This window comes from Nuphar pumila, chromosome 11 (assembly GCF_984573655.1).
Source record: "Nuphar pumila chromosome 11, dmNupPumi1.hap1.1, whole genome shotgun sequence".
Lineage (NCBI taxonomy): Eukaryota > Viridiplantae > Streptophyta > Magnoliopsida > Nymphaeales > Nymphaeaceae > Nuphar > Nuphar pumila.
Window position 1 is genome coordinate 703,571 of NC_143259.1, and position 14,343 is coordinate 717,913.

The 14,343-nt window shown below is 34.3% G+C and overlaps 1 protein-coding gene across 3 annotated transcripts in view; it reads left to right on the plus strand.

Annotated features, from left to right (window-relative positions):
* The window catches only part of TPST (tyrosylprotein sulfotransferase), a 38,861-nt gene extending 29,625 nt beyond the window's left edge, over nt 1-9,236 (plus strand). For 2 of the 3 annotated variants that reach the window (XM_089981009.1, XM_089981008.1), the window contains exons 9-13: nt 2,424-2,476; nt 2,583-2,648; nt 2,828-2,947; nt 6,313-6,447; nt 8,144-9,074. In XM_089981009.1, the coding sequence (XP_089837135.1) occupies nt 2,424-2,476; nt 2,583-2,648; nt 2,828-2,947; nt 6,313-6,447; nt 8,144-8,278 (509 nt within the window). In that variant the 3' untranslated portion in view covers nt 8,279-9,074. Of the gene's footprint in view, nt 1-2,423; nt 2,477-2,582; nt 2,649-2,827; nt 2,948-6,312; nt 6,448-8,143; nt 9,075-9,104 lie in introns of those variants that run through there. The other variant, XM_089981010.1, reaches the window with a different exon arrangement.
* The last annotated feature ends 5,107 nt before the right edge of the window (nt 9,237-14,343 follow it).

Sequence of the window (14,343 nt, forward strand, 5' to 3'; positions counted from 1 at the left end):
ATTGGTCTATAAGATTAAAACTAAAAGTAACGAGACATTAGAAAGATATAAAGCCGGACTAGTAGCCAAAGAATATAATCCAGAATATAGAATAGACTATGGTGAGGCATTTGCTCCAGTCGCTCGAATGACTACGATTAGAACTCTTATTTCTATAGCATCAATTGAAAATGTTTCAATTTTCAAATTGATATAAAAAATATTTTTTTGAATAATAATCTCAACGAGAAAGTTTACATGGATCCCCCACTAAGATTAAGTTTAACACATGAAAAAATCCTTCGGTTACGAAAAGCGTTGTATGGTCTTAAAACAAGCTCCAAAGACTTGATATGATTGATTCAGCAGTATGATGATACAACTTGGTTATTAAATCTTGTCATTGTTTGTTAAGTCTTCTAATGCAGGAATGATGATATTACTTATTTACGTTTTTTATATGATTATCATAGGAGGTGATAAACAAGGAGTTAGCCATATCAAAGATGTGCTCAAAGTCAACTTTGATATGACAAACCTTATTTTTTGCGGTACTTTCTTGGAATAGAAGTGACTTATTCACTTCATGGTTACTTGTTATTGCAAACTAAGTATGCAACAAAGATCATCGAAGGGTCAGGACTTTCAGATAAAAAACGAGTTGATATTCCAGAGGTCAACAATGCAAAGATGATGACGAACCTCCGAAGGATCCAACTCCATATAGACAAATGATTGAAGCTTTATCTTATCTGTCTTGATATTTCTCATGCTATTCATTCTGTTAGTCAATTTCAATATGCTCTCATTATAGTACATATGAGTGTTATAACGAGAATTATTAGATATATTAGAAATTCTATTAATTATGGGTTATTTCTTTCGTCTTCTTTTCCGTTAGAAATTATTGCATACTCTCATTCTGATTGAGGAGGGGATGTGAATGATAGACGCTCAACCGTTGGATCTTGTATTTTTGTAGGTGATTTTCTAATTTCATTAAGATGCAAGAAGCAACATGTGTTCCTCTCTTGGACTGAATCTGAGTACCGTGCCATGGCAACAACTAGTTCTGAATTAGTATGGTTGAGACAATTGTTAGAAGACTTGAGTTTACATTATAGAACCTTCGAGATTATGTTGTGACAACAAGAGTGCAATATACATTGCAAGCAACCATACATTTCATGAAATGACCAAACACATTGAAATAGATTACAACTACGTTCATGAAGAATTTATGAAGAAGACCATTACGTTGCCATGTGTTTCATTTGAGTATCAACCGGCGGACTTTTTTACTAAAGCGCTTCACTTCCTACTTGACAAATTCTCTGTTTTTACACCGTGAGATTGAGGGGGTGTTAAGAGTGTATATATATATGTAAACCGAAATACCCTGATGGGTATTTCAGTCATTTTACTTTGTAATAGTGGTCAGCCGATTGGGGGCTGACTGTAATTTTTATATTTTTATATGTTTGTTGTTTTTCAGCTTTTTATGAGCTGCTGCACTTGAAAGGGACAGCTCCAACTAGCTGTTGGAGCTGCTCCAACGGTCACAAATGTGACTCTTCAATGCTTTGTCAAGCATTTTGTAATACATAAGCATTCATTTTTTTATCCGTTGGCCCTTGTATGGGTGGTGTGGACACTGTGGAGTGATCCATAAGTTGTTCTTTGTAGGTTGGTTGTGTTCTTGTAAGCCCACAAGAGTCTCTCATTTGCTTTCATTCTTATTTCATTACATCATCTTCCATGGACCCGGGTGTGCATGCCATATCTTGTAACTGTTCTTCAATTTCCATCTGTGCTGTCTCAAACTCACTCAATTTGTTTTTCTTTTCCTGATTGTCAAGCTGGGATGACATTCAGTAGGAACTGAAACCAAGACCCTTTGTTCAAGATAGTGCAATTTTGTTTCATTGAACCTTTTCTGTATTACTCATTGTGCATTATTTCTATTTTACCTTTTTCAATATATTCTCTTCTAATGTAATTCTATTTTGTTTATTATTAAATCTCACCTTTTCCTTTTTCTCCCAAAGTTCTCATGCGCCTAGGATTACCTGGAATAGATGCAAGTCTCTCTCTCTCTCACACACACACACAACCCCAGACAAAATTTGTTGGACTGGTCAGTCAGCACAGGGACATTTCATCTTCTTGTGCTAAAAAGGGAGCAGCATAGTGATTGCTTAAGGTTTTGTCAACGAGGGGAAAGCAGTCACAAAAGATGGTATCAGTTTCTCTTGTTTTTGAGACACCTCTGGTATTTCAATCAGCTAAAAAGTGCCTGAAAAGTTGAATATAAAGTTCACCAGTTCACAATTTTTTGTTGAAAAAAATTTGTGTTTACTTGTGGCATTCTTTTAAATTGTGGTAATCATGTGTATGGCTGTATGAGATATCGACCTTGATCTGTGTATGACTTTTTGCAACAGAACCAATCTCTTCCCTTACTGATTCTGAGCTTGAAGATCTGAGTCATCAACAGGTAAATAAGACAGGTTTATAGTGAGAGGTGTTTTCAATGTACACCTATTTTGTTTATGCTGCTGGAAACATCTAACGAATTTTTAACTGTGTTTTTTGCATGTTAGAATACTGTTGATGACAATACTCCAAGTGATGTTCCCTCCGGAAATGCCTCAATGTCAAACCAAAATGTAAGCCTATTTTCGGTCTACTGAACTTTCTGGTGGATATGATGTCAAACCAAAATGAACTGAAATATAAAACAAAAAAGATCCTTCTGCATGACCACATTCCAAATAATTAAAAGAACAAATGGTAATAGGGCAGGTTGCTATTATATGTTAAACTTAAAGAGTTTTATGTGTAGCAGATGACTGTTGAAAAACTAATGGAGACTTATGAGGTGTGCATCTCTGGTTTACGTAAATCTCAAGCTGTTCGACGTACAGCTTCTCTTAAAAGAATCTCTCCTGCCAACTTTTCAAAAGAGGTAAATTTGATACATTTGTGAGTCTATAACAATGTGTTCTTGCAAGGGATGGGCCAACACCATTTTAGTTTTTTCCTGCTGTCTATGCTCCTGCTAGGTTATCATTGTTTTGAATTTCACCAATATTATTGTGATATAGGTGACACTTATATATATATATATATATATATATATATATATATATATATATATATATATATATATATATATATATATATATATGCCACTAGAATATGTTAATTGAAAATATGTGAACCAGAGTGAGAACTAGTCCATTCTGATGCTTTTTTTGCAAATCGGCATGGTCCATTTGATAGGGATAAACTATTGGATCGTGTATTTTCATGAAAAATGTGATATTTGGATGCTTCAATGTTTACAAAAATTCTGACCCGTTGGTTTTTAAACCTTAAAAGATCTTGCTTATGCATCATAATCAGGCGATCCAAGAGCCAGCCTCTATAAAACCAAGCATGTAGATCACATCCTTACGGTCAAATTTAAGAAAAAAAAAACCAATGTTAAAATCGGTTCACTAGGTGAATCAATTTCTTAAAAAAAACCTAAGAATCAAATCAAATGTTTGTGAATCAAACTTTTTACCTTCAGATGACGTGTTATTAAACAATTAAAAATATTAAACAAATTTTTAACCCCTTAAAAGTATTTAAAAAAAAATGAATTGAATCGATTGTGAATCAACCCCTTTTGCATAGTCATTGGGCTGATTTGATCTGAATTGGCCGATTCAGACCGATTTTAACAACATTGCTAAAACCCATGAAAATGTCGATTCATACTCCGGTTGACATATTTCCATTTAACATATTCTAGTGGCTCATCATGTATAGATGATCAAAGAGCACACCTGCCTCTCGTTGTTACCTGTTTCTATTTACAATTTGCCATTGACATGTCTATACTTGTACTTAATCATCTTAGTTCTTTTTTTCTTCTTTAGCATATACATCTTTCTCTGTCCTATTTTTTTATTAAAATTATCATCTCCATATCAGATATTGTCTACGTGATATAGGCCAATGGTAGCTTGCTCTTAGGGGGGCAAACCTAGTGCTTGTCAGCAACTCTAAAGATTGTCAAAGACTCATATTCTGCAGAAAAAGACCTTTGAAACAAATCAAATTGGATGATGATGATCATGTTAAATCCAAAGTAGAAAACGATATTATCTGCAATTTATTGCGATATATTCAAAATATAGCCAATGCTTAAAATGTCATGATATTATCATATTATCGTGATAATATCATGATATTTTTTGGAAAAACTCATTTTTTTACCATTTTAAGCATATATTTTCTATTTTTTTGTTTCTTTTATATTATAAAACTTATCTCTCTATATTTTTGCAAGAAAAATCATGCAACACTATTATTTTTTTTATCTTTTTTTTCATTATTTATATATATTTAAACTCTCAAGATTTTCCAACTTTTGAAAATCTCTCCTAGAAATATCCTCGCTGAGAAAATACCTTGAACGATATAGGTGACTATGATATATATATATATATATATATATATATATATATATATAGAGAGAGAGAGAGAGAGAGAGAGAGAGAGAGAGAGAGAGAGAGAGAGAGAGAGAGAGAGTAGCTGTCTACGATAACTTACCACGCAGATGCGTTTGTCATGGTCGATTCGCTAAGAAACGACACTTGGATCGTGTTTTTTTTATAAAAGAAATATGATTTTTTAAGCCTTAAATATTTATGATATTTATAACAATTTTACACTGTCGATTTTCAAACCTCATAAAAACCTACCTGCGCTTCAAAATCGAATGATGCAAGAGCCCATTTCTATATAATCAAACGAGTCTAATGGTCTTATCTCTAAGAGTCTTATCTCCTTTTGAGTTCCATAATACTCTCTAACGGTCTTATCTCCTTGCTTACAATTGTGGATGCAGTCACGCAAGTCCCATTTGTATGTGGCATCTTTTTGAGTGTATGTTTGTTTAACGAAGACTCATGCTTTATCGGCTCTTTGAAATTCAAGGATGTTGGCACATGGTTCTTCGTTTATACTTCCCATGAAGAGAGAAAGAACTTTGGGTATAACCAACCTCCCATTCTTTGTGAGCTTTCTTATAGTCCAAGAAAGTCTTTTCTCTCACTTCCTTTAAGAGTTTCTTCATTTGACGAACCATCTTCTTCCACAACGGATTTTGAGAGAATATGTCAAAGTTGCCAGTCGAAGAATCGAAAGCAGGAAGTGAGACACTTAAAATTTTAGGAAATAGGAAGCGCGAAACGACTTAGAAGCGAATCGAGAATCATTTCGGAAGCGAGAAGAGAAGCGAACCGGAAGCGACATAGGAATCAAATCGGAATCGAAGGGGGAAATGACCTAGGATTCGAGTGAGAAGTGAAAAGAAAGTGAATAAGAATCAAATAAGAAGCGAAAATGTAATTATATTTTTTCTTAATTTACCAAAATATAAAATTTATATCATTGAAAAAATAAAACATGAATAGATAACATTAAAGTTGATCTGTTAATCTCAAAACTGAATCATATATGCAAGTGCAACAATTTAACAAATGCATCCTATTGCAAGCATTTAATAATTAAACATTAAGCAAAATTCATAATTTATATTCCATATTCCATATTCCATATTCCATATTCCATATTCCATATTCCATGTTCCATACAACAAGAATTTAAGAACTAAAATAATAAAAACATTATCACATTATTGGTAGTAAAAGTATAAGCTGTAGAAAACTAATAAATTTGATTAAGACGCGTATTGTGTTCAAACTAAAGGTTAGTAATATCTTGAATTCAACGGCTAGATTTGCATCTTTATTGTCCTTTGAATTGGGATAAATCTTGTATTGTGTTCAAAAATCAAAAGTGTTAATATTGTTTCTAGCACTATCAATTCACTATTGATCAGTGTCCCAATTGGATCAAATCCCAACATCTAATAAAGCAATCTAAGCATGTATGATTGAGATAGTTCAAATGGTTAGAGGCACACTTTCTTAACTGACCGATCTTGAGTTCGAATCTCACTTAGGCATCCCCTAGCTTGACTTCGAAAAGGAAAAAAAGGTTCAGGAATCAAGTTGCTGGCTTTCTTGACTGTGTTGGTTGTTGAACCAGAAAATTTTCACTTGTTTGACTGGATCAGGCTTGAAACACAGTGGCTTGGGGATGGGGACAGGTCACTAAGATCATAGGCTAGCAGTGTAGCCAGATGATTTGGTGGCTTAGCATTTGGATCAGATAACTGAGGTTTCAATAATGGTTCATAATGCCATAGTTATATAAACTGTTCTTTTTTGTTTCCCTTTTGCCCTTAATTGTCTAAAAGTTGGAATTTTTCAGGCACGTCTACATGTTCCTGATAGTGTCATCCAGCAGATACTATCACTTAACAGTCTTGATGTAGAACTTTACAAGCATGCACAGGACATCTTCAGAGAGCAGCACAAACACTTAATGCAAAAGTTCATTGAAAAGGTCAGTAACCTTTTTTTCTTTAAAGATAACTTTGAGAGCGTAAAACATATTAGGTGTGGCTTATTATATGATCCTGATCTAATATCTGAGTGCGCATCTTGTTTTATTGTCACTTACTATTAAGTATCTGAATTTCCAAATTATAGTGGAAACGATGTTGAAATAATAATTTATTTAGAAAAGGATCTCCAGAACTTTATTTCCTTAGTTTAATGCCAATGCATACTTGGCATGCACAGAAATGGAACCTTGAGAAATATCTTAGGGTTCTACCTTGACAGTAGTGAGGGCTGCTACAAGCAGCTGACAGAATTCTATTAAAAGTACAGTAAAGCTAATATGGAGTTTGATTTTTGTCCAAGATACCAAGGTTGTGCGCCAATTTGTCCAAGATACCACATTTAACTTGTCATCTTGAGCAAGTTTAGGATAAGACAACCCGATTCTTTTGCAAGCAGTAAATTCAGATCTCATATAAAGAGAAAAAAAGCTAAGGATGTAAACAGTGCAGATTTGGGTTGGATATCTGGCCTGATCCAAACCCGTTTAGCCAGGTTTGGTAAAATTGTTGAATTTGATCAGGCAAATGGGTCGATTTTGCTTTAAATGGCTCAATTATTTCAGATTCACAGTCGGATTTGGAAAGTAACGATAAAAAATCGGATGCTTGCCATTATTCAAAAGGCAAAGGTGCCCACGAGATTTGAATCATAGTTACCGGAAGTGCCTCCCTAAGTGGGAAGTGCGCTTCCCCGGAATCGCGCTTCTGAAGCAGGAAGCGCCACACTTGGAGAAACTTGCTTCCCATTTGGGAGAAGCATGCTTTCCACTCGCTTCCGTCTCACTTCCTTTTCGTTTTCCACTCATTTTTCTTTCGCTTCCCACTCGCTTTCACCATCACTTTCTTTTTTTTTGTGTTTTTCATGTTATTATTTATTTTTCTCGCTTCCCTTCATTTCCCACTCCCTTTTTACTCGCTTCTCACTCTCTTCCCCCTTGTTTCCTTCATGACTCCTTTTTTACTTCTCAGTGTTCTCACACACTTTCATAATCGCTTCCCAAACGAATTTCACTTCACGCTTCATATTACTTTTTAACACCTGCTTCCCTATTTCTGCATCATGCATCGCTTCCCATATCCATTTCGCTTCCTGTTAACTATGATGTGAACTCATGACATCGAGCCACCAACACCTTTTGACCAGCTAAGGCAACCACTCGCCTACATTTATACTTGTGACATACTTTTTTTTTGCGGGATAAACAGGAAAAGTGGACCCAACATAAACTGCGGATTTCGGTTTGGATTTGGTTGTGAGTCATACACTTGGACTCGGATTTGGTTTGAGTTTTTTTATATTCGAGTCCAAATCCAAATCCACATCTGATTAGCATCATATCCGATTATCCGGATTTGGTAATGGGCAGATCCAACCCAAACCTGACCTTTTACATCCCTAAGAAAAGCAAAGGCTCTTTTTCTTTTGTAGGTCCATTCAATGCATTTCTTTTCTCCTGCAAGAAGTAGGAGATCATCCATTACCTTGTCAGAAAATGTGCTGTCCAAAGTGAAAATCAGTTGCGAATTCACATTCTACAGGAAATATATTTATGTTTATTAATCCTGTTTGCACATGGTCACAATCTGATAATATCAATTAACAAAGTGCATCGATTGTCTTATTGGTTGGTGCAGGAAAGGCAACAGGATAATAACATGTACTGTTGGTTGACTAAAAATACCATTTTAATTATCATAATGCTGTTATCCTTCATGTCAGTTTTCTTGCTTGTAAATGCAAGACAGAGAACTTCGAAGTTAAAGGTATAACTGTAATCAGTGGGACCAAGAGCCATCTTGCTGTGCAGATTCTTGTCCAGGCTCCATTAGGATAAGTTGTAGTCTGTGGTTTCTGGGTCTTTTCCCGGTGTAAAACAAATGCAGCTACTTTACCATTTGAGATTGACAGCACTGTTGATGAGAGTGGGAGGCTGCAAAATTAAAGGGGTTTGGAGCTTTGATTTTCTACATGATTATTTCCATTCCTGTTTCCATAACTACTGTCTTACAAATCAGTTTTGGCGGTCATCAAGTTTAAATGATAATGAGATGGGTTCTAGAGATTGGCTTCATGATGTATTTTTCCATCTCTCCTACCCTTTACTTTCACTTTTTCTCCCTGAAGAATCGCTTCCTCTCTGTGTTGGCTAGACATTTCAAGCAGAAAAATAAAAGGTGATATGCAGTATGCACATCATTTTATCCCAACCGCGACACAGTGAAAGAAATTACCTGAAGCAAAGGTGCAATAGATTAGGGATTTATAGCTCTTTTTTGCAATAAACTTGTAAAGTGGGGAAGCTTGTGAATTCAAGCTCTTTGAATTATTTGCATTTTTCTATATCTTGTATACAATATAAGCTTTGAATAACGTTCTTGATAGATGTAGTGGGCTTGCGTGTTATGTATGTAATGTCCTATTCAATGAAGGCTTCCGTATATCTCCTCAGTGGAATAGCACGGCTTCGGATTTCCCTGTACTGACTATATTTGTCAACATTCTGAACTATATCAAATTCAGTGCATATATTGTTTAGGAGAATGTTGATCCTATGTAGCACTAAAAGTAGCGCAATTAATATTTATCGTGTTTCAGTTCAAATGTTGAGGAGAATATCTTCATTCCTAGCATATCCCTGCAAGACTTCTTTTCTTTTTTGGGGATCTTCTTTTACTTTGATAAATCACCCTCTGACCTGGGTTGCCATGATGGGTGAAGAGAGAGAGAACAAGCTAACTGAATAAGCTCAAAGTTGTCTGTAGATTTTGTTGAAACAGTTGTAGAAGAAACAATACCTACATATTAATCATGTGTTGTACCAGATATTGTCTGTATTATTTTGAATGTCAAAATTAAACACTTTGTAATCTTTTGCATGTCAGCTAACTAACAAATAATGTCCTCAATTTGATTACTTCATGTTAAATTGCTTGAATGTTAAGTAATTAACTTCAGGAGGCAATAACTAACTAGCATGCCAAATAACAGATGGTAATGATGTAGACATGGTGATGCCATCAAAGTCTTGCTCCATAATGAAAATGTATCTAACAATCAACTGTTGATGAACGTGCAGAACTCTGCCTGTTTGATATTTAGATTTTTAGTTGAATTTCAAAATTAATTTGAATATTAGATTTATGTTGTATTCGTATTGAAAATTGGAGTTATAAGGATCTGTCCTCTATAAAGAGGATTACAGAGGGCCTTTTAATAAGGAGGTTGGAATTGAAATTTAGGATTTTGTTTTCTTGTTTTCCTTTGATTACAATAGGTTTTAGTTTAACTTAGACAAATGTACAGTAGATTGCATTCATAGTGTAAATTTTGTGTGATCCCGCTTTGATCTATGCATCATTACGCGTGTGATCCAGTTATAAACCCTGAATCACTTGCCTTGACTACCCTTTGAATTTGCACAAGACCCCAATGGTGGAGCAGGCAACCCATTTGCACGCCTATGCACCACCCAGGGATTTTGCAGTAGGTGACTTCACAAGCATTGGGTTTCTGTTACATTTGGCCCTTTTTTGGAAAATAACATTTGGGATCACCAGTGATTGGCCGAGCTCGAAGCCTTTATTCACCGTCCAGTTTTATAAACGCTGCGCAATGTCTTCATTGAATGCGAACCTGTATGAAATATAAGTTGATAGCGGTTGGAAGATCAATGGGTGACCAACTTGTTGCATTGTAGATCAATCCTTCACTTTTTCATGTGCCCTAGTGAAAAAAAATCATATATACAAGTAGTAAACACTAAAGAAACTCGTCCAAACAAACTTGGAAATTTTGTTTTATATATGTATTTCTTTTTTCAAATAATATAACTTTATAATTTTTGTAGGTATTAATTATTAACACATTATGAGGCAATAATAAAATGACTTGTTACTTTTGAAAATATGATTATAAACATAAAAATACTTAATAAGAAAATCTAAATGAAATATGAATCATTATCTTCTATAGTATATGTTTGCATTCTTATTATTTTACACAAACCTTATATTTTATTAACTCTCGTTTTAGGTTATTTAACATGAAACTGTAAATTTATCTGAGTTTGTTATGGCATAAATTATTCTTTTGCGAACTCTTCAAGACAAAACTAAATGCAAATCAAGTTACGTTATTTATTAAATATCTTTATAGAAAACATATATGAGATTACCATTTTTTTCAAAACTTATACCAATCTTTTTAGATATTTAACCCACTTTTTAATAAGCGTATCGGTGGTGTTAAAAACTTGTATTAATATTTGTTTTAAATTGTGCCAGCATATGTTTCAAATAGTCATATGTCATGTCACAAAGATGAATACATGTCAAGCTTAGAGGCTTGTTCTTATTATTGTTGTCTTTAGAACTTCAATTACCCCACTTCGGGATTTTCAAAGATACTAATTGGGTTTGTGTGTGACTAAGTCCCAAGGATACAACTTACCTTAGACCTTAAGAGTGTCTTTGTTTTGCAAGATCAGGTGACATCTCTCACACATGAACTTGCAAGCCAAACGAGAGTAAAAAAAATAAATAAAAAAGTAAGAAAAGTTTGAGAATAAAAAAAATTGATAATCAAAAGAACAAAAATAAATGCAAAGTGCACCATCAAAGCATTACAGTCAAGCACCCAAATGTGCAACAGTCTTCATCCAGTCACCCTAAGACACAAAGGTTTCCATTGAGAAAATATTCTATTTAAACCACAAAAATTTTCTCTCCATCTTAGATATGGGACTAAACAAATTTTGAAGTATTTTTGGTGAAAAATAAAAAATAAACAAAATCTTTACAGAGAACAACGAAAATAGTTTATTTTGAAACTTTTTCCAACAGTTTCTTTTTCTTTTCTTTCCCCGCTGTGAACTCCGGTATCAAGGTCCATTCCCAAGTTTTCTTGAGCTCAGCATCCTTGCTCTTAGGAATGACTAACATCTTACACTCCCCCTCCTTCATTCGAGATTCATATTGGGGGCAAAAATCCAATTCCAAATCCATATTGAGGGCAAAAATTTATGATTTTAGATATAATTTTGTAATTGAATCCATATTTGGGAAAAAACCCATAATAAACTTATTAAAACATGTAAAATGGTAAGCGGATCGGGTCATACCATCCAAAATGAATTAATTCGATCCATTATCCATGACTGTCCAAGTTATCCACACATCGTCATCAAACAACAGACATTTGGAACATAACATCTGAGTATGATCCAAACAAATGTTGGACTTAGAACAATTGTTACAGAATAGACAAAACCAATGTTATGTTCCATCCTTTTTGTTCATTTTGTCCAAACCTGAACAAGCCATCAAACATGCCCCTAGGGACAAAGAGAAAGGGGGTATTTATAGTGGGGGAGTGCATGAGAGGGAGTGATGGGATGGGATGTGAGAGAGCGGAAAATTTTAGGAGATTTGGATTGGGATTTGTGAAGGGTTTTGGGAATTAGATTGATGTGATGTAAGAAGAATCTTTTTGGGAATTGGATTGATGTGATGTGAGAGATTTTTGAGAATTGGATTAGGTTTTGGGTCTTTGGATCCAAACAAAAAATCATTACCCATCTTATCGCCTAGATCCAAATACAAATCCAAACTCAATCTAGTATCTAATTTGGATTGGGTCTAACTCATAAAATGTGTTGATCCATTTGGATCCCCTAGATGCAAAGGATCCAAATACCTTAGGTCCAAAACTGCTTTGGGTGAGTTGACTCTTGTGAACCTATTAAGATCCAAACCCAAATAACTTTTGAATTTATTGGATCCAATGTGCTCCAATTGGATATTTCAAATTCATGATCCAAACCCATGAATCTTGATTGAATCCTTACTAAGATCCAAATCTAAATACCTCGTTCGACCTTAAAAATCCAAATTTAATAGTTGAATAATTTAAATTTATGCTTTCTAAAATATTTAATTCGTTAGTTAAATATAACTTATAAATAATTGCTAATTAATTATTCCAAAGATGATTATTAAATTAAAAGCTAGAATAATTGGCAAAAATTCTCCTTTTTATTTATTAAAAATTTTCATAAATTTTATGGGTATTACAATTTGAATCTCGTGCTTTATATTGTTTTTGTTGTATGAACAAAATTTTAGTATATATAAGTTATTTCTGGGTCATAAAAAGTGAAATACATGTTCTAGCTCAACAGTGGGTCATTTGTGTAGTTTTTGGAGAGGTTGGGAATCAAATCCCGCCTTCTCCCACAGATAACTTTTTGGAGCAATGACCAAGCTCAGCTCGGCTCAAGCTTGGAACCAAGCAGAGCCTGAACAACATTGTTCAAGCTCAACTTCGAGCTTGGATAGGGGCATTGTGAATTGTGCCGAGTTTGAACAACCTAGACTCGACTCAAACTCGGCTCATATGCATCCCTATTCACACAAGCAAACCTCCCGAAGAGTGCATGATATATTGGTACACTCTCTTGGTATCACAAACTTTCATTAAAAAGTAGTTTTACATATTTATTTTGCGTACCTCACACAATTCACATAATTAGATATGCGAACTTTATGTAACTAAAACCGGTCAAAACTTCAAAAGTATTACACTAAATTTGCATATATAATATAAAGTTCACACAACCATATTTGCAAACTTCTTGTAATTGAAACCTCTTGAAACTAAACAAATATTATATTAAATCATCATGGTTTTATGCAAACTTTGTATTGTATATATGATATTTGTGAAATATTTGTGAAGTTTCAACAAGTTTCGGATACAATAAATTCACAAAATTGGTTATGTGAACTTCTTTCTATATATGCAAATTTAGTAGAATATTTATGAAGTTAAAACTCATGAGTCACACTATGAAACTTTGGGAGAGAGTGATTGAGCATAGGTTGAAGAAGGTTGTCATGATATCGGAGAATCAATTTGGTTTTATGCTTGAAAGATCAACTATGAAAGCTATACATCTTCTTAGACAAATTATTGAGAGATATAAAGAGAGGAACAAAGATTTGCATATGTTTTTTATTGATTTAGAGAAGGCATACGATAGAGTACCTAGGGATGTTTTCTGGTGGACAATGATGAAGAAAGGTGTTTCTCTCAAGTACATTAGTATAATTAAAGATATGTACAAAGGAGTAGTAACCAATGTCCGCACTTGTGGAGGGGTGACAAACAATTTTCCTATAACAGTTGGGTTACAACAAGGATCTACATTAAGCCCTTTCCTATTTGCTATAGTGATGGATGAGCTTACGAAAACAATTCAAGAAAATGTGCCGTGGTGTATGTTGTTTGCTGATGATATTGTTTTGATTGATGAGTCTAGAGCTGGGGTTAATGCTAAGTTAGAATTATGGAGACAGACATTGAAAGCAAGAGGTTTTACGCTGAGTAAGAGTAAGACAAAATATATGAAATGTCGGTTTAGTAAGCAACACAGTAGTGATGAGAGTGTAGTGAAGCTTGGCGAGCAAGAAATATCGGTGGATGACTATTTCAAATATTTGGGATCTATCATTCAAAAGGATGGAGAAATTGATGGAGATGTAAACCATAGGATAAAGGTTGGGTGGATGAAATGAAAAAGTGCAACTGGAGTGTTGTGCGATCGTAGAATGCCATTGCGGTTGAAGGGAAAGTTTTATAGGACGACAATTAGGCCCACTTTACTATATGGTACGAAATGTTAGGCTGCAAAGAGATATCATATTCAAAAAATGAGTGTAGCTGAGATGCGTATGCTTCGATGGATGTGTGAAAATACAATAAAAGATAAGATTCGAAACAAGGAGATACGTAAGAAGGTAGGTGTTGCATCCATTGAAAATAAGATGAGAGAAAA